The 24,913-nt window shown below is 48.3% G+C and overlaps 1 protein-coding gene across 2 annotated transcripts in view; it reads right to left on the bottom strand.

Annotated features, from left to right (window-relative positions):
* map3k13 (mitogen-activated protein kinase kinase kinase 13) overlaps positions 1-24,913 on the bottom strand; it is a 60,056-nt gene that overhangs the window by 21,413 nt on the left and 13,730 nt on the right. Inside the window, exons 1-8 of one of the 2 annotated variants that reach the window (XM_030343488.1) lie at positions 20,482-20,564; positions 10,869-11,855; positions 8,645-8,828; positions 8,216-8,407; positions 6,182-6,340; positions 2,522-2,680; positions 1,912-2,020; positions 1,545-1,654 (exon numbers count right to left, since the gene is read on the bottom strand). In XM_030343488.1, coding sequence (XP_030199348.1) covers positions 1,545-1,654; positions 1,912-2,020; positions 2,522-2,680; positions 6,182-6,340; positions 8,216-8,407; positions 8,645-8,828; positions 10,869-11,550 — 1,595 coding nt within the window. In that variant the 5' untranslated portion in view covers positions 11,551-11,855; positions 20,482-20,564. Of the gene's footprint in view, positions 1-1,544; positions 1,655-1,911; positions 2,021-2,521; positions 2,681-6,181; positions 6,341-8,215; positions 8,408-8,644; positions 8,829-10,868; positions 11,856-20,481; positions 20,565-24,913 lie in introns of those variants that run through there. The other variant, XM_030343487.1, reaches the window with a different exon arrangement.

The following is a 24,913-nucleotide window of genomic DNA, read 5'->3' as shown; positions in this document are numbered from 1 at the left end:
GATTCTGAAAAAGTATAAATGCTATCAAAATTCCGTTTAGATAGTATTGAAGATACAAGTGTGTAGATTTGTTTAATGGTTTGAACGATGGTAAACGGTTGAAAAAGGAATGAGTTACGATGTCTAGAAGTAGGTGTATCAGAATGGGCTGATGTCTTCAATGGAAACAGCTGAGAACGAAGCGGTATGAAACTAAAACTGTGATTCTGAAGAAATTTTAAATGATATCGATATTATTGAAGATACAAGTGCGAAGATTTGTTAAATGGTTTGCACGAAGATAAACGGTTGAAAATTGATTTAGTTATGTTACTTCTACAGTACGACTGATGATTTGAATCATCGACTTTCAGGTTTTTTTTCGGGTTTATTTTTTTCTCATGTCGCGCCCCCCCTGAAGAACTCTGGCGCCCCCCCCCCCCCAGGGGGGGGCGCGCCCCACAGTTTGAAAACCACTGGAGTAGAGAGAACGCGTTCTGGGCTAGGAGGGTTAAGAAGGAGGGGGCGCATTCCCTGTGGCGACGGCTCATTGGTTCAGCCTGGGCTCCACTACATGGTGGGGTAAGAGGCTGAACCCCCTCTAAACCGATAAGATGCTGAGCCCTCTCTCAGAAACGCCTCTGTTAGACAGTGGAGGTTTCCGTTAGAATGGAGTTACATAATATTAAATCAAAGAATAAAATTGATTAGCAAATGGCAGTTAACAGATGAGGGAGATTATGATTAATTTAATTCATCAATGTCTTGGAGAAGTTTGTTTTTTAGGTTGTTTCACTGCTTGATTACTAAAAGTAGGCTCTCACTCTTTTGATGGAAGTTGGTATCCGAAAATAAACCGCACACCGTCATGTTATCTAAGGCAAACGATATTCACTTACAGAAGTGCAAGTAAACATAGGCTTGTAACGCCAAAGTTTCATGGAGACAGTTTTGCATTCGCTCCATTCCTAGGGCCATCTTCTGGCCAGAATGGCCCTCCCAATACTCAACACCAGTGGTAGGACTGGGACAGCTCCACTAAGCTGAGCACCAGAGGGGGGGCTAGGGGCAGCACTGAGAGAAGGACTCAAAGTGTCATCACTGGTCCAGCTGGAATTCTGAACCCTGATGTTTAAAATAAAATATGTTAGGTGGAGATTTCTAGAAAGGAGGAGTGTGTGCTATCCCCATGGTTACGACCCACGTCCACCCTGCGGTACTTTTAGTACTGTGTTGGGAAGGAGCGTTATGACGAGCGATGTTGGATATGGTCTCGTCCTTTCCTTTCAAACCAACCACTAACTAGACAGAGCTCTACACATGCACACACACCTCGTCACCTGTGTCCCTTTGTCGTGATTTCGAAGAGTACATGAAAAGGCAATGTTTGTTTGGAGGAATAATGGACTTTGCTACAGTGGCCAGTAGCCAAGTCCAAAGTCCAGAGTCCAATCAGACTGGGCCAAATTAGGCTGCCTAAACCAGCCATCATCCACACACTCCCACAGTGACCTATTGAGGACGTCATTCTTCTACCGCTATGCCCCCCATGGCCCCCCACCCACCGCAGCTCGTCCCGTCGCCGGCGGATCAGCTCCTCGTCCAGGCGGTGGATGCACGTTCCTTCACTCTTGATCTTCTCAAAGTGCTTCTTCACCTCCTCCCTCCACTCCGCCTGCAGCACCAAAACATACACACACACACACACATGGTCACACAGACACACACACGCATGGTCACACACACACACACACACACACACACACACACACACACACACACACACACACACACACACACACACACACACACACACACACACACATACATGGCCACACACAGACACACACACATGCATGGTCACACACAGACGTATTGTTTGTGTGTGGTTTGATTGTAGACCTTGTGTTTTTCTGAGATGAAGGTGCAGACCTGAGACTTGAAGTAGGTCTCCTGAGGGGCCCCCAGAATGTCTGCGGCAGCGATGTCCAGGTGGAGCAGGATCTGCCTGAAGGACGGACGATTCCTGGGCTTGCCCTGCCTGAACACGGGAAAAACCAGGAGAGGGTGGGATTAACAATCGGTCAATCAAGAAAAGACAAGTAGGATGGGCTCACGTTGCCCTCACTAGGTCTAGATCTACGTACAGCGGATTAGGAGAACATGAACCACCGCTGGTAGTGAGGGGAGAATGACAACCAGATTAAACAAACCACAGTCCACCTCCCCCCACTGAAGGACAAACCTAGTGTGAACCATTTGGTACAAACTCTAGTACAACTCTATGCCCCCCCCCCCCCCCCCCCCCCCGAGTCTAACTCAAGTCTAACTCTAGTCTCACTCCAGTCTCACTCCAGTCTCACTCGAGTCTCACTCTAGTCTAACTCTTGTCTCACTCTAGCCTCACTCAATTAGACTAAAGATAACTTGAGTTAGACTCAAGTCTCATTGTAGTCTCACTGTAGTCTAAATAGAGTAAGTGGCTGGCATAGACCAGTGAGTAGGCCTTGTGTTGCTGATGGCTGAGGAGCAGGAGACCCACCAGGTCTGCTTCATGAGGATCTTGAAGCCGTCGGGGCAGGTGGAGGGGACGGGGAGGTGCAGGCTGTTGCTGCCCACCCCCCAGATGATGGCCGACGAGTCCACGTCCTTGTAGGGGATCTCCCCCGTCAGCAGCTCCCACAGCACCACCCCGAAGGACCTGCACATACACACATGCGGCAATGAATTTGCTTGATTCAACTGTATGAAGATGACCACTATGTAAAATGAGCGTGTGATTGAAACAGTCTATAGGATTTGTTTAAAGGTCCCATGGCATGAAAATCTCACTTTATGAGGTTTTCTAACATTAATATGAGTTCCCCTAGCCTGCTTATCGTCCCCAAGTGGCTAAACCTTAAAAAAATGGAAGCTCAGGCGCTCTGATTTGGAATGTGGCCCCATATGTCGTCATAAGGGGCCAAGTTACCTACCCTTTCTCTGCCTTGCCCGCCCAGAGAACGCCACATGGGTGTGTGTTAGGGCTTTGACTTTTGCCCAAAAATCATATCAGAAGTTTTCTTTGTTTATTAATATTAATATTCGAATATATTCAAATATTTATGAATACTATTTTGACCATTAAATGCCTTCAGTAAGACCTGGATTGGGCTTCATGAGGTTTGTTTACCGGCGTTGCTATGGATACCGGTCTTGCGTGTTCCAACAGTTTATTAGGTTTCTAATAAATCGCTGTCTAATCAATACTTCATTCACTGCCTCTTCCTTGGTCATACAATATTATGAATAGACTGCGTCGGGTTCTCCGACGTCTCTCCCTCTTGACCTGCCCATAACAGGTTTGAATATGAACCTGTTATGGGTGCCTTATATTCGTTCGAATTTTGAATTATTTTTTGATATTCCAATTATATTCGAATTACGAAGTTCGGAGTCAAAGCCCTAGTGTGTCGCACACTTCTTTGTTATTCGGATAACCAATCTGATGTTGGTGTTATGGTGCATAACACGTCGGTTCTTTGACGTCTCTGGTATTTCCACAACGAGACTGTAGTTGGGGTTATCTCAGCCATGGTTGAGAAGGAATTGGGGGAAAGGAACTTTGGCTTTCACTCCCTGAATTACATGTACTGCGACATGGAATGTCGCAGTACATGTAATTGTCTCCCGCCGGAGCCCGCTGCCGGTTCAGTCTACCTCAGATTGATGTGGAAATGGAAGACCAGAGACGTCGGAGAACTCGACACAGTCGTTGGTGATTCATAATATCGTCTGGAGGCGCACACAGCTTTTGGCCATGAAAATATGTATTATATGATGTATGTATTATATGATATTATTTAGATATAGAGCTCCAGGACTGTAACGCAAGTTTTGTACACTTCTTTGTTATTTGGATAACCGTTCTGCTGTTGGTCTTATGGCGCATAACACGTTGGACTCTCGTCTCTGGTATTTCCACAACGAGACTCGTATTGGGGGTTATCTCAGCCATGGCTGAGAAGGAATTGGGGGAAAGGAACTTTGGCTTTGACTCGCTGAAGACATGGAGGAGAAAGGGATTGTCTCCCGCTTGAGTCCCGCTTCCCGCTGCTGAGGGACCACACTTCGGCGCTGCCCGCTGCAGGAGGCGGCGGTGCCTAAGCACTGCCTTCTGCCCGCTGATGAGGCGGTGGTCCCTCGGCAGCGAGGCTCAGGCGGGAAACAACCGCGGTCATGGTTGAGAAGGAATTGGGGGAAAGGAACTTTGGCTTTGACTCCCTGAAGTACATGAACCACGACATTGAGGAGAAAGGGATTGTGTCCCGCTTGAGCCCCGCTTCCCACTGCCCACTGCCCGCTGCCCGCTGCCGAAGCAGTGAGGCTCCGGCGGGAGACAACCGCGGTCAACATTCGTGGGCAACAATCCCTTTCTCCTCGATGTCGTGGTTCACTTGGTCTACTTCAGATTGATGCCGACGTGGAAGAACCAGAGACGTCGGAGAACCCGACGCAGTCATTTCATAACATAGTCTGGAGGCGCACACAGCTTTTGGCCATTATAATATATATTATATGATATAGATATCTATGTATAATATGATATTATTTCGATATAGAGCTCCAGGGGCCTCATTACAGAAAAAATCCTAACTTCTCATCCTAACTTAAGTTAGGGACTCAAAGATAGGAAAAATCCTAACTTCCTATTACAGAAGCAGTCCCTAACCTGTTGGCCGTTTCCTATCTTATCTTTGGCCTCCTTTCTTATTTTAGGTAATCCTAACTGTTCTGTAAATCAGATTTTCAATCTGCAATCGTCAGTTTCTGCACTCAGAATGTGAATGAGATTGATAGAACGAGTTACTTTTAACATTAACAGAGACTGTTGATAAAGGATCTTTGTTAATAATGGCAAGATAGTTGCACTAGTACGAAGTCATGGCGGGTATTGATACAGGGAACAAGAAGAGGAGTTATAAAGTAATAAAGTAATTCTTCCACCAAATTCAAAATGTAATGTCTTTGCAGGCGATAAAATGAAATTCAATTATGGTCAGGAAAATTTAAAAAATCATTATGCGGCCCCGGTAGCCTTTCAGACATCACGTTTCTGTTGTGTTGATCCTCGTCATCATTGTCAAGCAGACCTACTAGCAGTGCTGCTGCCATTCTTTTCAGTTATTGACAGTTATTTTGAATTTAGGACAGGGTGCATGGCCACCTAACTTAGGGATCCTAACTTAAGAAATTCCTAACTTAGGATAGTTCTGTAATGGATAATTCCTATCTTAAGATAAGATATGATTTCTTCCTAAGTTAAGTTAGGAAACCTCCTTCTGTAATACCAAAACCCCTAAATGCCTTCCTATCTCAAGATAGGATAGGATTTCAGAGTTAGGAAGTTTCTGTAATGAGGCCCCAGGACTCCCGCCGGAGCACCCGGAATGTTCTAGAATATTTACAGAACACGGTCAAAGGCTGTGTGCGCCTCGCCATTGCGATACATTCACTGTAAACAGAGCGCATGGTACCGTGGCCGCAAGCTACTCAGGGCCACACCCCCACCATCCTCCTTGACCCGCCTCTCTCCTCCTCATTTGGATTAAAGCTACAGACACCGAAACGGCGCGTTTGGGGAAAGCTCAATGTGCGACTGGCTCGTAGTGGCTGTAATTCTGCACCGGCTGAATTTCGGGAGCGTCCTCAAATAATGTGTTAGGGGCCCAGTAATATATATATTAAAGCCATCCATAAAGTAGCATGCCATGGAACCTTTAAGTAATGGAGGATAACTCAAACTCCCTTTAATATACATCTTATTTATACTCCCTAGAGCTCTACTCTGACTCCTCAGAGCTCTGGCTCAGCAGATCTCTACTCTGACTCAGTAGAGCACTACACTGACTCGACAGAGCTCTACTCTGACTCTACACTGACCTCTACTCTGACTCCGCAGAGCTCTACTGTGACTCTACTCTGACTCAGTAGAGCTCTACTCTGACTCCGCAGAGCTCTACTATGACTCTGTATAGCTCTACTCTGACTCAGTAGAGCTTTACTCTGACTTAGCAGCGCTCTACTCTGACTCCGCAGAGCTCTACTCTGACTCCGCAGAGCTTTACTCTTGACTCATTAGAGCTCTACTCTGACTCCTCAGAGCTCTACTCTGACTCATCAGATCTCTACTGTGACTGAGTAGAGCTCTACTCTGACTCACCAGATGTCAACCTTCTCAGACACAGGCTCATTCCTGATGACCTCGGGGGCCATCCAGGCCACCGTCCCGGCAAAGGACATCTTAGTGCTCTTATCGCTGAGCTCTTTGGACGTCCCGAAGTCGGAGATCTTCACCGTGTCGTTGTGGGTCACCAGAACACTGGAGAACAAAATACATGACAGGGATCTGCACAGGAACCTGCTGGAAATCAGCTATTTTACTGAGACAGGCCCGTTTTATATTGTAACTTTGTTACTTCTAATACTTTACTGTATAATAAAAAAAAAAAAAAAATAATATATATATATATATATATATATATATATATATATATATATATATATATATTCTTGGTACTCTAATTACCTTGCTTATCTTTCCTTACTTCACCACGTTATTATACTTTCCTTTCCTTCTACAGTCTAGTCTGAACAATAAAAGGTTTTATATCCTTATCTCTCCCTTGCCATTAGGAAGTCAGTGAAAGCTCCTTGTCATCATGTGTCGGTGCCAGAACGGTCCACCTGACTGCAGACTGAATCCATTATTCCAGCAGACTCAGTTCTCCTGACTCAAGCTCTGTCCACTACCAATGCTCCCATACTGGTATATCTGAGAAGGATGGCAGGGCTCTCTGGGTCTACTGGTAGCTCTGAGAGGGAAGGCAGAATTCTCTTGGTCTACTGTTATCTCTAAGAGGGATGGCAGAGCCCCCCCGGTCTACTGGTATCTCTTAGAGTGATGGCAGGGCTCTCTTGGTCTACTGGTATCTCTGAGAGTGATGGCAGGGCTCTCTGGGTCTACTGGTATCTCTGAGAGTGATGGCAGGGCTCTCTGGGTCTACTGGTATCTCAGAGAAGGACGGCAGGTCACTCTGGGTCTACTGGTTTCTCTGTGAGGGATGGCAGGGCTCTCTGGGTCTCAGCTGCCTGCTAAGGCTTTGGTCCGCTGAGGAAACTTAAGAGTCAGAAGATTGTCTTTGCTGTGGTCTGAAACAAAAACAACCATGAGAAGTAGGACTTTGCTGCGATTGAGAAGTCAAATGATTGAGGCCTAATTTCATGTTTTAATTACGAGTACGTGGGTTGGGTTATTTTACCAGTAAGTTACACCTTAAAGTTCTGGGTATGTAGTGATTGCTTGAGCATAGCTCTTAGTGCTATGTTTATGATATGCTATGTTAGCAATACTGCTGTAAGACTCAAAACTGAGGTTATAAACTGACTTTGAGATGTATGACATTTTCTGTGTGATAATGTTTGCCTTTGAAGACAGTTTTGCCCATCGATCTGTATGTAGCCTACACTACCTCTGTCTACACCCCACACCCTGAGCTCTGTCTGTAGCCCTCACCCTGCATCACTACCTCTCTCTGTAGCCAACACCCTGCATCACTACCTCTGTCTGTAGCCCTCACCCTGCATCACTACCTCTGTCTGTAGCCCTCACCCTGCTTCACTACACTATCTGTAGCCCACACCCTGCATCACTACCACTGTCTGTAGCCCACACCCTGAGCTCTGTCTGTAGCCCACCCTGCATCACTACCTCTGTCTGTAGCCCTCACCCTGCATCACTACCTCTGTCTGTAGCCCTCATCCTGCATCACTACCTCTGTCTGTAGCCCTCACCCTGCTTCACTACACTATCTGTAGCCCACACCCTGCATCACTACCACTGTCTGTAGCCCACACCCTGAGCTCTGTCTGTAGCCCACCCTGCATCACTACCTCTGTCTGTAGCCCTCACCCTGCATCACTACCTCTGTCTGTAGCCCTCATCCTGCATCACTACCTCTGTCTGTAGCCCTCACCCTGCTTCACTACACTATCTGTAGCCCACACCCTGCATCACTACCACTGTCTGTAGCCCACACCCTGAGCTCTGTCTGTAGCCCACCCTGCATCACTACCTCTGTCTGTAGCCCTCACCCTGCATCACTACCTCTCTCTGTAGCCCTCACCTTGCATCACTACCTCTGTCTGTAGCCCACTTCCTGAGCTATGTCTGTAGATCAAGCCCTGCACCACTCACTTGGGGGACTTGAGGTCGCGGTGGATGATCTTGTGGAGGTGGAGGTAGTTCATGCCGCTGGCGATGCCGGTAGCCCAGTCCACCAGCAGGGCGGGGGTGACCTTCCGGCCGGCCCGCAGCACCTCGTACAGCTGGCCCTGGGCGCAGTACTCCATGAGAATGCAGTAGCAGGGGGCCTGCGTGCACACGCCCCTACAGGAAACGACCACACGGAGATGAAACAGGAAAGCTTTACAAGGGCTTTTCAGATGAGTGGTATGCATGTATTTTCAAACAGTTATATTTATACAATATGTACAGTAATCCATACATTAGTTAGGGTTAGAGGTTGAGTTGGCTTATCAGGCTGAAGTTTGGTTCAAACATTGAACCACATTCAAGCTCTAATCTAAAGGACCGATGGAGCTCCACGTCGGGCCGCTGACTCACTTGAAGCTGATGATGTTGGGGTGCTTGAGCTTCCTCAGGTGTTTGATGTCCGTCTCCTTCTGCTCACGCACTTTCTTGATGGCCACCTCCTCTGAGTGGAGCTTCCCCAGGAACACGGCCCCCTGCGCCCCGCTGCCCAGCCACTGCAGCTCCGAGATCTCCTCGAAGGGCACCTCCCACATGTCTGCACGGACATGCACACACACACACACAAACACACACACGCACGCACGCACGCACACACACATGCACGCACGCACATGCGCGCACATGCACACACACACACACACACACACCCACACACTCACACACACACATACATGCAGGCACACATACACACACAACAAAGAGAAAGTAATTAATTGAGCGCACACATTAAGTGAGGCAGCATACAACTGTTGCCCCTGTGCGCATAAAGGTCGTCTTTGATCTTTTGCTCACAAAACGCACAAAAGAAAACTATCAGCTCGTACAGAACAAATATAATGAAAATGAATATGATTGATTGTCTCCTCGCAGGCTACGTCACAGAGAAATACTGCATGCGATGCGACTTCAGTATGACAAAGCTGGTGTGGGTCGTAACCAATGGGATGACACGCCTGTTTATAATGAAACTTTAGTATGATCTCACAGTGTTAAAACGGTGGGTTCAAGGAAAGTGACTCTATACATCACAGTGTGATGTTCTACTGGTGGTGGTAGCTGACAGTCCGGGGGAGAAGATGGGATGAGTCCTGTTGGGCTGACAGTTTAACTAGCCGTCGGTACGCAGCACTACTCTCAAGATCTCTACACAAGAGACAAGGTTCCCTGCCCTAAGCAACTAAAACATTTTGACTGGATTAACGTTCTGTATCCTATCTACAAAAAAAAAAAGAAGGTATTTTAGGCATCCTAATTCTATTCTATTGAGGGATTCAGCCTTGTCCTCTGCAGGGCGGAGCCAACAACAATCTGTTTGAATCAGAGTGAGTGCGCACAGAGGAGGAGGGGCTAAGCACTGACTCAGAGAGGAGGAGGGGCTAATCACTGACTCAGAGAGGAGGGGCTAAGCACTGACTTAGAGAGGAGGAGGGGCTAAGCACTGACTCAGAGAGGAGGAGGGGCTAAGCACTGACTCTGTTGTCGTTGGGTCCCTGAGAGGGAGAGAGTTATGAATCAATGTGTTTCCAAAAAAAATAGTCAAGGTATGGAAACACTATGGATCATGATGGCATCCTTCTTTTGGACGGAAACAATAATTAAATGCAAAAATTTGTCGCGGGATATACTTAAATACTCTTTTGACTGGGTAAAGTCTCTGAGTAGGAAACCTTTGTTAGCTTGGAGGCAGGAGCCACTTGCCACGTCATAATAGCACATTGTGGTAAGCTAGGTCGATATTGGAATACGTAATCAACAAATCATTGACTTTCATAGATGTCCTTGTTTTTGTCCTTAGGTGTCCTGTATTTAATGTGTTTCGTATTCTAACATGTGCATTGTGTTGAACTTTGCTTGTGTAACTTTTAGCATAAGCTTGAGTAAAGTACAATGTATTTGTCCCTGCTCAATAAACTTCAAAACAAGAAATAGGAAAAAAATAAGGTCTCTGCTGGATTTACTCAATGTTCGTGTGTCTCCATGTGGTGAGGAGGTGACCTCACCAAATGTGCTGTTAACGTGAATAAAACGACAACAAGTACACAACTATATATATAACGTAGGTCTGGTGGTTTAGATATTATTCTACCTTTAACCATGGTAATAATAGCTATAGAGCTAAACTCAGATGGTGACTCATACCCTATGCTATCCTCCCTGTGCAGTCTCTGAGCAATTGTACCCATGCTTTAAGTCACCTAAATACAGCCACACCCGTCTGGTGGATTCACAAGAATGGCAGCTGACCAAATGCCCAGCCCAGCTCTGCCCTGACCACCGCTTGGTCTGTCCTGCTGCTACCGGCCTCCCTGGAGGAGGGCTGACCTCCAGTCTGACAGCTACTGTATATGCTCCAGCAGGGAGGAGAGCGATTCAATTACGGTTTCAGAGTACATCAAGGGGGGGGGGTTACGGGAGAGGGGATGGTGGCTGATATAGGAGCAGGAGAGGAGGAGGAGGAGGCCTCAGTAGAGAGCATCTGCTCTACAGAGCCGGATGCTGTGGGGCTGCAGCTGTGCAGAGGGCAGGGCGGCCCTCTGCACAGCTGCAGGGGGGGCGGCCCGTGGCGGGGGCTCACCTTGCTGTTGCAGCTTGTAGTCCGTGGAGTAGGTTTTCCCAATGATGTTCCAGACAGGCCGCAGGCAGCCAAACAAGCCCTCCAGGAAGCCCCCTGAGTTGGGCCCAGCCCGGTGGAAGTGCAGCTTGATGTCATCGGGGTGGGGGTGGTGGTGGTGGTACTGGGGCTGCTTCTGCCCCTCCCCTCCGCACGTGTGCTCCTCCGTGGGACGTCCCGTGCACGTGTGCTCCTCCCCGCCGCTGCCGCACCCGCCATGGTCGCAGGAAGCGGGCGAGGCCGCCTCCTCCTGCCCCGCCTCCTCCTGGTCACGCAGCTGTAGCACGCTGTTGTCAAAATAGCCGCCGCCATCGGCGTGCACCGACGAGTCCTCGTTGAGCGCGCCGTAGGAGGGGGTCACGCTGCCCAGCGCGCACACCCCGTCCGGGCCGGCCGCGGTGGGGAGCGGGACGCAGAGGTGCGTGGGAGGGGGAGGCAGAGGGGCCAGGTCTGTGATGATCTCGGGGAGGGGCCCGTCGGGAGGCGTGGCCATGGTCTGGGGGTCGGGCGTGGGGCCCGTCTTCTTCATGGCGTCTCCGACCACGCTGAGCTTCAGCTCCTCCTTCAGCTTGCCCACTAGCAGGCCGGGGCAGGAGGTCCAAGAGAGCACCTCGGGGGGGCTACCCATGGTGACGTAAGTGTGCATGGGCCACCCAGGGGTGGCCGGGCGCTGGCCGCTCTGGGTCTAACTCTCTGGGTCTGACTCTCTGGGTCTGACTCTCTGGATCTGACTCTCTGGGTCTGACTCTCTGGGTCTGACTCTCTGGGTCTGACTCTCTGGGTCTGACTCTCTGGATCTGACTTTCTGGGTCTGACTCTCTGGGTCTGACTCTCTGGGTCTGACTCTCTGGGTCTGACTCTCTGGTCCAGACTCTCTGAGTCAGACTCTCTGGTGCGGACCCTCTTGTGGCTCTGGTCTAAACAGCGTAACACTGCTTGCACTTCAATCACCTGGAGGAACGGAAGAAGGATAGAAAATGTTAATCACAAGATCCATTGAGAAAATCAGATCATCAGTTCTCTGAAGGCTCCATTGAACGCAGCAGACACCTCCAAATAAATAAACACACACGCTTATCTTTAAACATGTTGGCATGGTGACTCCCCCCCACGCCCAATGGTGAAACACAGTCTTCTCATTGCCTCCCTCCTCATCGATCTTCAGACATTATGGGTCAATTTTTTCAACCTCTGCAACACAAACTCGTCCTGAGCTCAGTGGGGGCCGGTGGCGGGACGCAGGGAGACAAGCAGCATCGTCGAGAAGAATCACGGAGAAACTAAGAGCTTAACCCATGCAAACTGATGAACAAATGTGCAGAGATGCAAATAACCCGATTCGGGGAAATCGTTGGGCAAAGCAGGACACAAAGGCACCACCACACACAGCCACACGAACACACGACCACACACACACACACGACCACACACGACCACACACACACACACACACACACACACACACACACACACACACACACACACACACACACACACACACACACACACACACACACACACACACACAGTAGCAGGGATTAAAGCCTTGCATTAGTAGTGGAGGGAGGGAGGATAACATCTGGCGCTCCCAACACACTCACACTCTTACACACACAAAACTAAACGTGTACACACTCACACACACAACCACGCTTGGACACACACACACGCACACACACTTGCACACACACACCATCACACACATGCACACAGTGTTCTTCAGTCCCTGACCCAACAGGAAATCCATACCATCCTAATCTGCAGCATTACGCAAGGCTCCTCTGAGGGCGGAGAATATGGCTCCTAAAAGAAAAGTTATAGTGGATCCAGGTCAGAGGTCCCAGAGCCACAGGCCACCAGAACCCCCTTATCACTACCTCCAGAACCCCCTGATCACTACCACCAGAACCCCCTGCTCACTAACACCAGAACCCCCGGATCACAACAACCCCCTGATCACTACCACCAGAACCCCCGGATCCCATCTGATAGCAGAACCACCTGATCACTATCACCTGATCACTACCACCTGATGATCACTATCATCTGATCACTACCACCTGATCATCAGAACACCTGATCCCTTTGGGAGGACGTGATAGGTTGGTTTAAAACTTTCTAGGGACCAGTGTACGCTAGATCTATTTTGGTACTACCTGCTACTAGCCTGGCTAATGCCAGACCTCATCTCAATCTACATTGAGATGAGGTCTGGGAACCACACATTCATTTTCTCGTATTTGAGGCGTGGTTTACGATTGCCCGGAGTCGTTTATTGGATGCTACGAATGTCTATCATATGAGTCTGTACGTAGCTCATAGTCAATCGTATCAATTATACCAGAGATGATGTATGTTGAGTGACAGAATCTCGATGAGGAAGAAGACGATGGGTGTGTCGAATAGACGTCGTCATCGCCTTGCTGTCCCTCCCCGTTCTGTGATTGGTTCCCTATCTCTCACTAAATCCGGATCCATGGAACCCAGGCTGCCTAGCAGCGCAAAATGAAATTGCGCGCAAGGCAGCATTGGTATACCCAGGCTAACCTGCTACTACAATTATTGAAATAACCGGTTTCGCCCTCATGCGTGATGACCTGAACATCATCACCAGTGAGTAGATCATGTAATGAACTGTTTGCATGCATAGACTGATATATTATCAACAGAAAGCTCACACATCACTACAGCACTGGGCCACGGTGATCAGCTGTCCCACTGCCCTATGTGGACTACACATGGCCTCCTATCACCTGTCTCACTGCACTGTGTGGTAAGGCCTCCTATCACCTGTCTCACTGCACTGTGTGGTATGGCCTCCTATCACCTGTCTCACTGCACTGTGTGGCCTCCTATCACCTGTCTCACTGCCTTGTGTGACCTCCTATCACCTGTCTCACTGCCCTGTGTGGTCTACACATGGCCTCCTATCACCTGTCTCACTGCCCTGTGTGGTCTACACATGGCCTCCTATCACCTGTCTCACTGCACAGTGTGGCCTCCTATCACCTGTCTCACTGGACTGTGTGGCCTCCTATCACCTGTCTCACTGCACTGTGTGGCCTGCAATCACCTGTCTCACTGCACTGTGTGGTCCACACATGGTCTCCTATCACCTGTCTCACTGAACTGTGTGGCCTGCTACCACCTGTCTCCATGCACTGTGGGGTCTATTCGTTGCCTTCTATTACCTGTGTCACTGCACTGTGTGGTCTACACTTGGCCTCCTATCACCTGTCTCACGGCACATGCTCCCTAGTCGCTTAATGAGGGGAGAAGCAGCGAGACAGCCCGGTTGTATCAAAATCAGGGTGAACAATACTCCATCGATGGCTACCAACAAACCTAATCTAGAGACAGAGAATGTCAAGTGGAGAGGAGTAAGGAGACAGAGAGAGAGAGAGAGAGAGAGAGAGAGAGAGAGAGAGAGAGAGAGAGAGAGAGAGAGAGAGAGAGAGAGAGAGAGAGAGAGAGAGAGAGAGAGAGAGAGAGAGAGAGAGAGAGAGAGAGAGAGAGAGAGAGAGAGAGAGAGAGAGAGAGAGAAAGTGAGGGGAAGAGACAAGAGAGTGATAGGAAAAGAGACAGAAAGAGAGAAATAGAGGCACACACACACAGAGACAGGGAGCAGACAGAGTGGGAAGGATCTGGGCAGACAGAGACAGAGAGAGACATGTGTAGAAAGACACAGAGAGGCAGACAGGGAGACAGATAGCTTGTAGATCCTTCCTCTGGGACATCAGATCAAGGTCCACCAGACTAGTAGCAGGATGTGGCAACTTCCTCAGTCCGGTCGTGTGTGTGTGTGTGTGTGTGTGTGTGTGTGTGTGTGTGTGTGTGTGTGTGTGTGTGTGTGTGTGTGTGTGTGTGTGTGTGTGTGTGTGCGTGTGCAGTGTGTTGAATATAGTAAATATACACACATGCGTGCACACTGTGCACGCATGTGTGTATATTCATTTGGTTGACATTATGCTCCCTTTGATAGGTTGAACCCCAGTATACGCCTGTGTTTCCGACATGTTTTACACAATGTGATTGTTAGAGAGTCCTAAAGCAGTACCAAGTACCATCCGGACCCATCCGCTTGTGTCATAGCGTGTGTGTGTGTGATTGGCGTGTCTGCCATAATGAGTTGACTGGTTAAAGCTGTAGTCTGCAGCCTACTGGACTGACAACAGGAGGGAGAGTGACGTTGAAACAAAGAACACAGCTTCCCCCCACACAGAAGTGGGTATGTATGCATGTACGCGTCTGTATGGTACATTCACAACCTGCATGCGTGGTGCGTGTGCACATAGCGGGGGGTAAGGTGAGCGCAGTGATCTCATTCATAATGCAGCTGGGTCTCAGAGGCTGCTGAGAGTGCAGGGGAAGGAGAGAACGCTCTCTCGGGTGTCCGATAAATCCAACCGTCCACAGACTGTGGACAGCTGAGCCGCCTTACACCGCGCCCTGCGCAGTAATTCCACCCCGGGACAGAGCCCGCCGCCGGCTGCGGAGGAGTAGGAGGAGGAGGAGGTGGAGGTGGGGCCGGAGCGGTGGTGGAGGTGGAGGTGGTAGTGGAGGTGGTGGAGATGGTGGAGGTGGGGTCGGAGCGGTGGTGGTGGTGGTGGTGGTGGAGGTGGTGGAGATGGTGGAGGTGGGGCCGGAGCGGTGGTGGAGGTGGAGGTGGTAGTGGAGGTGGTGGAGATGGTGGAGGTGGGGTCGGAGCGGTGGTGGTGGTGGAGGTGATGCTGGTGGAGGGGGTGGAGGAGGTGGGGCCGGAGCGGTGGCGGTGGTGGAGGTGGGGCAGGAGTGGTGGCGGTGGTGGAGGTGGGGCAGGAGCGGTGGTGGAGGTTGAGGGTGGTGGAGAAGGGGACGGAGCAGTTGTGGATGTGGAGGGTGGTGGAGTAGGGGTCGGAGCCGTGGTGGAGATAGAGGGGGTGGAGGTGGTTGGTGGTTGTAGTGGTGGAGGGGTTGGAGGGGGAGGAGTTGGTAGAGGTGGAGGAGGTGAGGCCGCACACACACAGACGCACACAGATGAGTCCCACTCTACTGGAGCTCAGTGGTTGGCTCTGCTTTGGTTACATCCAGCGCCAAGACTGCAGTGCGGGCAGCAGCTCTCCAATCAGTCTGAGAGGATGCCTCACACTGCAACCTTTTCTACATCTCTCCGCTCCGCTGGGGGATCTGAGCCAGTGCTCAGGATTACAGAGTCTGCATGTCTCTGATGGGCGCTCAGGGGAAAGAGAGCCAAAGGTTTCACCCCCATTAATCACTGAAGTCCTCTAATGGCCACGGAATCCCATGCATATCATCCCCCCCCACTCCACAGGGGCCGGGGGTAAGGGGGGTCAGAGCCACGGAACTCAGTGAGGAGGATGGATTCATGGAGTCATTGTATGGTGGACCATAGGGGGAGCAGGATGAATGAATGAATGAATGAACAATGAATGAAGAGGTATTACGGAGGGCATGGCAAGGAAACCATTTTGGAAACTGAGATGAAAGAAGGATACAGAGAGAGAGAGAGAGAGAGAGAGAGAGAGAGAGAGAGAGAGAGAGAGAGAGAGAGAGAGAGAGAGAGAGAGAGAGAGAGAGAGAGAGAGAGAGAGAGAGAGAGAGAGAGAGAGAGAGAGAGAGAGAGAGAGAGAGAGAGAGAGAGAGAGAAGGGGGGGAGGGAGAGATAATTATCATGAGCTGATCCTTTAATCTTTGCACAGGGCTTTCCTGTACGAACATAAACCCTTCAGACAAGATCCTGAATTCTGAATAATTCTGAATAATACAATTTAATAATGAATTACTTTCATTGTCTCTTCCTCTTAACATTACTGGCTATTTCAGCAATTATAACGATAGCCCATGACTCATTTCCAGACAGAGGGACAGAACCACACACACACACACACACACACACACACACACACACACACACACACACACACACACACACACACACACACACACACACACACACTAGGGCTGTCAACGAATATTCAAAGTTCGAATATTCGTTCGAAATGTATCCAAAAACGCGAATTCGAACGTGAAAATTAATATTCGAATGTGAAAAAACACTCCCGCGGTACAAGCGCCTCTATCTGCTTTGTGAATGAGCCTCTGTCTGTTCGCGATGTCCCTCATAATATTCGAATGTGAAAAAACACTCCCGCGGTACAAGTGTAACAGACTAGTATTGTGAAGAGCAAATGTATTTTATCCCCTCGGGGTTTCCGTACTTGGATATAGGTATTCCAGCTCGGCTATGCCATTCAATAAGCATCCGAAGTAGAGCTCAGGGAGCTAGTAGTCTGGCTGGTGAAAGCTGCTATAACGCAATGTTCTCGGCAAAGTCCGAGACAGCTTTTTTTTCATGAATCTGAACGGTGCGTAGTGCTGGCCCTTTCGCTGGCATGGTGGAAGACGTAGGCGACATGCATTTTTTTCTTTATCGATTTTAATAGGCCTTCTCGATAAATGGTAAGCAAAGCAAGGAACGTTACCACTAGCATACTTTGTAACATTCAGAAGCGGGCGTCTTCTTCAGATTACTATAGTTTGCGCGCTTGCAGGTGTGGTGGTGAAATGCAAGCGATACAAAGTTGTGGCTTTTCATGATTAGGCCTCCACGTTACTGGGCTGTTTATATGATATATATATATCCCACTAATTTGAACCATGGTTTTGTCGTATTATTGACATATTGACGGCAACTGCGTAAAATAGGCAACCAGATATTCGAATAGTTCGAATTCGTGATTTTTTTCCAAACGAACATTCGAATGTCATTTTTGAGCAATTTTGACAGCCCTAACACACACACACACACACACTCGTTATTATTTGGTCAGTGGGGCGATAACTATAAACAGAAAGTCAACAGCATTGGAAATCAGTTCTAACGTGTCTCTATATTCAGTATGGATTGAAACGTGAATGTCAAGATGTGGAGAATGTACCCGTGCCCGATGAGCTGAGTTGTATGATTTGAATGTCACAGAGCTAGATAGTGGTACGGTGGCCTTGGAAGGGATGCTTCCAAGGCCACCATTCACATTCCTCTCTGCAGGTCAGTTTAGCCTGCACTATACTAATATCGTGTATAAGGGTTTGTGCATGGTGGGCAAGGACTGTTGGCATGGAGCCATCAAAATGGTTCCAACCAAAACAGACTGTCTGTGGTAGGAGATTCTCGGGAGAAAATACATTTATTCCCCCGAGTTATTCATCTTATTTATTTCATCTGACTGGCCTGTTTTGGACAATGCAAGGCCGTGCCCATATTTAGAAATAAATGGCTGCCAAGCAGAGACCAGACCCTTCATTGTGAAATGTAAACTGAATATCTGGAAGATCTAGAAAACAAGGTCTTGTGATGGATAGCTGATGATTAACCATTTCAATGGAGTACCATGAGGAAGACATTGTTGCCAGATTGGGCTTGATTTCCCGCCCAATCTGGCCAGATCTGGCAACCCTGGAGGAGGACGCAGTGTGTGTCCGCGGTGCTGGGGACAGCAGCAGCACAGCAGCCTGTCTGCACTGGTTGTCTCCCAGGCTGACACAGACTTTGGACTCTCCAAGGCCAGCACTCAGCGGGAACATCAACAACATGACCACACCTGTCACACATAGCCAATCAGGCGCAGGTCCCTGTGTGTGTGTGTGTGTCTGTGTGCATCTCAGTGCATCCCAGTGCGCATGTGTGTCCGGTCTGTGTGTGCGTCTACATGTAAGAAGGCCTCTTTTTCAGCATGATTGGTAAAACAATTGCAGTGAAATCCGGAAATCAGAGAGAGCGAGACTGGGAGAGAGACACAGACAGACAGAATGATTAAAGAGTATTATTTATGGATGTGGTTCGAGACAGTAGCTACTGGTTTGTGTGTGTGTGTGTGTGTGTGTGTGTGTGTGTGTGTGTGTGTCTGTGTGTGTGTGTGTGTGTGTGTGTGTGTGTGTGTGTGTGTGTGTGTGTGTGCGTGCGTGTTAGAGAGCAGCCATGGCTGGATGGGGACAGGCTGCCCAACAGCGACAACAAAGGACACAAGAGGAGCTGGCTCCATGTGACCTGTGCCTGTCTGCCCTGCACCCACACACTCACACACACACACACACACACACACACACAAACGCATTACACGCAAACACACACGCACACACTATATGCACACAATACAACCACACACCCACACCCCGACACACACACATTCTACCCTACACTTACCAGCAGCTGAAAACACACACACACAGATGCACAAACAGAAACACACTCACACAGACGGACACACACACGCACATACTCACACAGACAAACACACAGAGACTTGCAGACAGAAGCAGGGCCACATGGCCGTATTGCAGGGGGCTGGTTGTGACTGACACAGGTTTAATTGTGGAAACATCGGCGGGGCAACCAGACAGCGACGCGAGGAGAAGGAGAGCGAGCTGAGAGGAGGTGAGGGCAGGAGAGCAGAATATAAGAAGGTTTGACACGCAGGCTCAGAAATCAATACACATTACTGTGACTCTGGTTCAGGAGGCTTTTATGTCAATCCCCGGTTCAGTATGAAGTGAACTGCATGCTTCCTCAGTAAGAGTGCATCATCATCATCATCATCAGCGACATGGGGACAGATGACGCACGTTCATTCTCAGAGTACGTTTGTTTAAGTGTGTATTCAGTGTGTTTTAACTGTTCGCTTGGATGCGTTCCATCTCTCTTCCAAAGCCCGACTGTGGGCTATTCATCCTGGCTGTTACATAAAGATGCTTAGTCGCAGAGGACATACGCAGTCACAACACACGAAGTCACAACACACGCACACACACACGGTATGAACGAGGGCAAACTGTGCACGTTGAGGTACACTCAACTCATTTCTGCATACAAATGAAAGTAATAAACAGACAGCCTATGAAAGACATGAAAGACTATGAAAGACACGAAGCATGAAATTAAGTGCTTATAAAGTTGTGTGTGTGTGTGTGTGTGTGTGTGTGTGTGTGTGTGTGTGTGTGTGTGTGTGTGTGTGTGTGTGTGTGTGAGTGTGTGTTTATGAGGCGAACACAACTGTCAGTGATCGGGGGGCATTTTTGTCCTGCGGCACTAAGAGAGGAACAGGACGGTCCTACCGACCCTGCGACCTTTCCTTCATCGTAGGACACGGAGAACTACACACACACCCCCCCCGGCAGAGGCACCCCCCCGCACTGGCAGTACCATGCCGTCAGTATGTATGCACACACAATGGCTGCACTGCTGGAGCTGGCAGCTCGTGCCCTGGCCGCGGTCGGCCGCCGGGCAGCACTTTCACTGGGTCTGCACGAGCGCAGGCGCATGAACAGGAGAAAGAGTGCTTACGCACACATGCACAACACTTTGCTTACATAAAAAAACACGCACATGCACAGTATACCAGCAAATTTCAAGCAAATTGCGAGAGATACACTCACATACCCAGTGACGATAGTAGGCCAAAACATGACCACACACACAAACACACACAATTATTAACAACATGCACACTACGCAGTACACACTCTAAATGACTAACTTGGTCCACACACACTCAAGGCGCTGCATTAGCAGATTACTCACAGCAGAAAGAGCTCAAACACATGGTCCGTACTCCACTCTGAGGCAGGAGACACAGAGCACACAGCCTGATGCAGGGAGGGAGAGAGGGAGGGAGGGAGGGAGGGAGAGAGGGAGAGACCTCCGCCGTGTCCCTGCATGAGAATGAGCGAGGGAGGCGTCACAGATGCCTGTGAAACCAGTTTCATGAATGAAGCACCCTGACGCACTGAGGGAGGGGGAGGGAAAGGGAACGGAGGGGGGGATGAAGGGCTGGTGGAGCAGGGGTGGGTCGGAGGCAGAGGAAGAGGAGGGAGGGGGGATGAAGATCAGGGGGAGCGGGGGGAGGCAGAGCCAGAAGAAGAGGAGGGGGAGGGAGGAGGAGGGAGGGAGGGGGGAGGAAGAGCTGGGGGAACAGGGGGGGTCTGAGGCAGAGGAAGAGGAGGGGGAAGGATGATGAGCTGGGGGAGCAGTGGTGGGTGGGAGGCAGAGGAAGAGGAGGGGGTTCTGAACCGCAGGTTGGGCTTGAGAGTCTCGCTGGACTCTCTCAAAGTAGGGCACTGTTTAGCATCAGAAGGAAATCCTTTCCTTTTTGACTGAGGAGACAGGAGGCGGTTTTACAGCTTGAATTAATGCATCATTAATAATATAAGTGTCTTCGGAGTAGATGTAGCATGATTAGCCTATTGCTGTTAGTGTGATGTAGTGTTTAATAGCTTGTTTAATGTTTGATATTTGTGAAGCCGTGAATCCACCCCAGCCTCCTACCTCCTGCCCGCTCTTGTACAGCATCGGCAGGCTTCTGCTGTTCAACTCAACTCCAATAATTCCCATTCAACTACGACGACTTACAAGACAGTCACATAAACAGGCCCAGTCAGATGGACTCACACACCGACCCATACAGCTGGCGGAGGCCCTGGTTGAGTTCTGGTTCTAATGGCCGTTTGGTCGGCAGAGCCCCTGGTTGGGTTCTGGCTCTAATGGGCGTTTGGTGTTAATGGAGGCTGGGGAACAAAACAGAACCCGGTGCTGACTGTTCTGGGCATTTGTTGTGCGATGTGCGCGTGTGCATGCTTACGCGTTCGTGTGCGTGTGTGTGTTTGTGCATGTGAATATCATGTCCCCAAAATCTCTATGTGTGAAGGGTAGGTAGGTCCTTGCGATAATGCTTGACAACACAGGGGGAGGCCTGGTGAGGCACTGGACCAGAGCCTGTAGCATAAGAGGCTGATGGATAGGGAGAGGGGCTTGATGAACAGATGCTCCAGCACCATCCTTCCAATACCCTTCCAACATCCCCCCCCCACACACACAACTCTGGGGACCACTGGGGGGAGGGCTTTAGAATGGAAGCATGGGGGTGGGTTATGGCTTTTACCACCAGAACCGTCACGGAAGCGCCATGGCAGTAAAACAATCGCCGAAAATAATATAAACCATTATAGTCAATGTAGGCTATTCCCCTTGATACGGAACCTTCCCCAAACCAGCACTTCGTTTACTAAACTTGCTTCTTCTATTTTTGAAGGTTGCCGGTTCGCAGCCGTGTCTCAGAACACTTCTACAGCCAATCAGTTTGGATTTGCTAATGAATATTGATGATCTTACATAGACCCCTATGCAATTCACTAACAGGGTATTCTAATATAATACAGTCTATCTTCTATGGTATCAATAGATAATCAGTGACAAAGAAATGAAAGTCTGCATCGATGGCTCATCTATTCTCTATTCGCAAGTCCAGTGTCGTGAGCGGACTGCGACGTTGCCATGATATCTAGAAAATAAATCATACCGTATTTAATGGGTTATAATATCGATGTATATATATTAGAGCTGTCAAGCGATTAAAATATTTAATCGTGATTAATCGCATTAATGTCATAGTTAACTCTAATTAATCGCGATTAATCGCAAATTATTTTTCTATGCTAAATATCCCTTGATTTTTTTGTCACATAATTCTTCTCATTTTAATTATCTTATCAACATGGTGAAGTGCATCGGCTTGCCTTGTGCAAATGATTTTTTATTGATAACAACATTGGCATATACACTGATCAAAACAGGAAGATACAAAAAAAGAGCCTATAGTGCAATTAAACGACTGCTTTGAACAAATGTCATTTGAACATAGCAGTCAGGCTACTGCTTCTTTGTTTTGAGCCAAAGAAAAAAAAAAAAAATATATATATTTTTTTTTTTTATAAAATTGCGTTAATCACGCGATAAAAAAATTAACGCCGTTAAATTTGGTTTGCGTTAACGCCGTTAATAACGCGTTTAACTGACAGCTCTAATATATATATTATGTAGGGGTTGATTATAACTCGTGAATAATATTGTATTCTAATCATAACATTTTTTACAATCCATATATTATAATTATGCACGTCTTGAGCCATCAGCCGGAACATATCCGGACCACTTCTAGTGGGGATTGCAGTACGGAACACAGCGGCTTCGCTGTCGTACAGCTTCCGTGGCGGTTCTGGTGGAAATTGGCCTTTACAGTTTTAGAAGGGTGAGGTTCAGCAGGCTGGTTCAGCATTTTTCTCCCAGCTTCTCCCCCCATCCCCAACACACACACCCCCCCCAGCAGGGAGCTTTTGCACCCCCTGGTCCAGGGGGGCTGACTCCAGCTTAACGAGGGGCTCTGGCAAGAAATCAGATTCAAATGAGTCAGGCTGCAGATGACCGAGCAGGTCGCTGCTTCTACCAGGCAGGGGGAGGGGGGGTCTGATGGATCTGTAGAAACAGAAGCTTCTGTAATAGGTTAACAATGCAGTGCTGGGAAATGGCCCCTTTGCCCTGGCTCTTCCACGCGTGATCACGGATGGATAAGGAGAAGCAAGATGGGGAATCCCCAGAACGAGAGTACTGGTTGAACATTACCTAGTCTGAGAGCTTCTTTCTTTTCTTTGCCTAAGAAGTTTTTCTAGCTTTGTCCTTTGGCCGAAATTCAATGTTCTGCCGTCATGTGGAAACAACATCACGCAGCAAGAGAGGGAAGAGGCAAACACACCGACCGCATCACAAACACTCGGTGAGAGCCGTCTCCTTCAGCCACGCTAAAGCAACAACAGAGCCCAGCCCCACACAACTGAAGACAGATGAACTGCAGAAAAATACCAACAAGGCCCACTGCTGGGTTCTCCTGGTGTGCTGAGGATGCACAGGTCCTTTCTATAGGAAGCCAGCGTTATAACACACCACTAGACATTTAAATAACCCCACATAGCCACAACACATCCAGCAGCCATGTAAATAAAAGAGTACAGAAGATGCCAATCCACTACAGTTTAAGATTGTTTGTAATGAAAAGCTAGCATGGTCCTACCAAACTCTTGTACTTAATTTCATTTGCACAGAGAGTCTGCCCCACTCAATTGGCTAACGTTAACTCACTTGAAGGCAGGTGTCTGTTGAAGTATAAAATGATTGGATCTGCCCAGTGCCACTCTGGATCTGCCATAACCATAATCACGTTGCGCGCCGGCTGTAAACAAACCAAACACTGTGCGTGAAGATGTCCGTCAACGAGAGCTGACTTTAACGTCATTGATCTCAGCCACTCCCTCTGTTCGCTGATTGGACGCACAAAATTTGGACGGAGAAAACCCAGGAAAATACCGCAAACCCAGACGTAGTACAGAAGGGAAATGAAATTTGAGCGGAACTACTTAATGAATAGCTAGTATTGAAAGCCAAATCTCCCATTAACTACGATTTACATTTTACCTTATTTTTAGAAGGTTTTGTCCAACAGATGAAGTCTGCTCTAAATAAAATAAAATTTTCAACATTTACCATCTCCTTAATTAACTTTTTGTATTAAATATTTAAAATGTAATTACAGCCCTAATGAATCCAACCCGTCTTGCCCAGACTGTAATTCGCTTGCTGGCGTATAGGGCTGTAACAATACACAAATTCACGATTCGGTTTGTATCACGATTTTTGACCCACGGTTCGATACATCCCACGATTCTTTTAAATTTAAAAAGCATTTTATTTAAACAACACTTAAATACCAATTATCTTAATGTTTAATAACAAATAATTGGGAACACTGAACAGATTTGAACCGAAAGAATACTATTAAAGTATAGCTAAATTAATAAAGAAATAACCAAAGATTGCAGTTGGAGGATGCTTTTTGCTGGTAGGCATAATAGGGCCCCTTTAACTGTTTGGTTGGTTTATTCAAATATCCTTATTAGCGCTTCTTATTAGGCTATGTAGCTTAAATAATGACATAATCAGGCCGTATAGAATGCAACATGTTTAATAGCCTAACTTTCAATAGATGAGGAAAAACATGAACGTCGCAATAACGAGGCAGTGTTACCATGGACATAATAAAGGATGGACCACGGACTGGAAAATGGCCGCCCATTCATTCATATACAAACTGCTCAGTGGCGCAGGGTAACATACAGGAGCGATTTGC

Source organism: Gadus morhua, chromosome 20 (assembly GCF_902167405.1).
Source record: "Gadus morhua chromosome 20, gadMor3.0, whole genome shotgun sequence".
In the NCBI taxonomy this organism is placed as follows: Eukaryota; Metazoa; Chordata; class Actinopteri; order Gadiformes; family Gadidae; genus Gadus; species Gadus morhua.
Note: the sequence above shows the minus strand (reverse complement) of the source record. Positions and strands in the feature narration are given on the sequence as shown.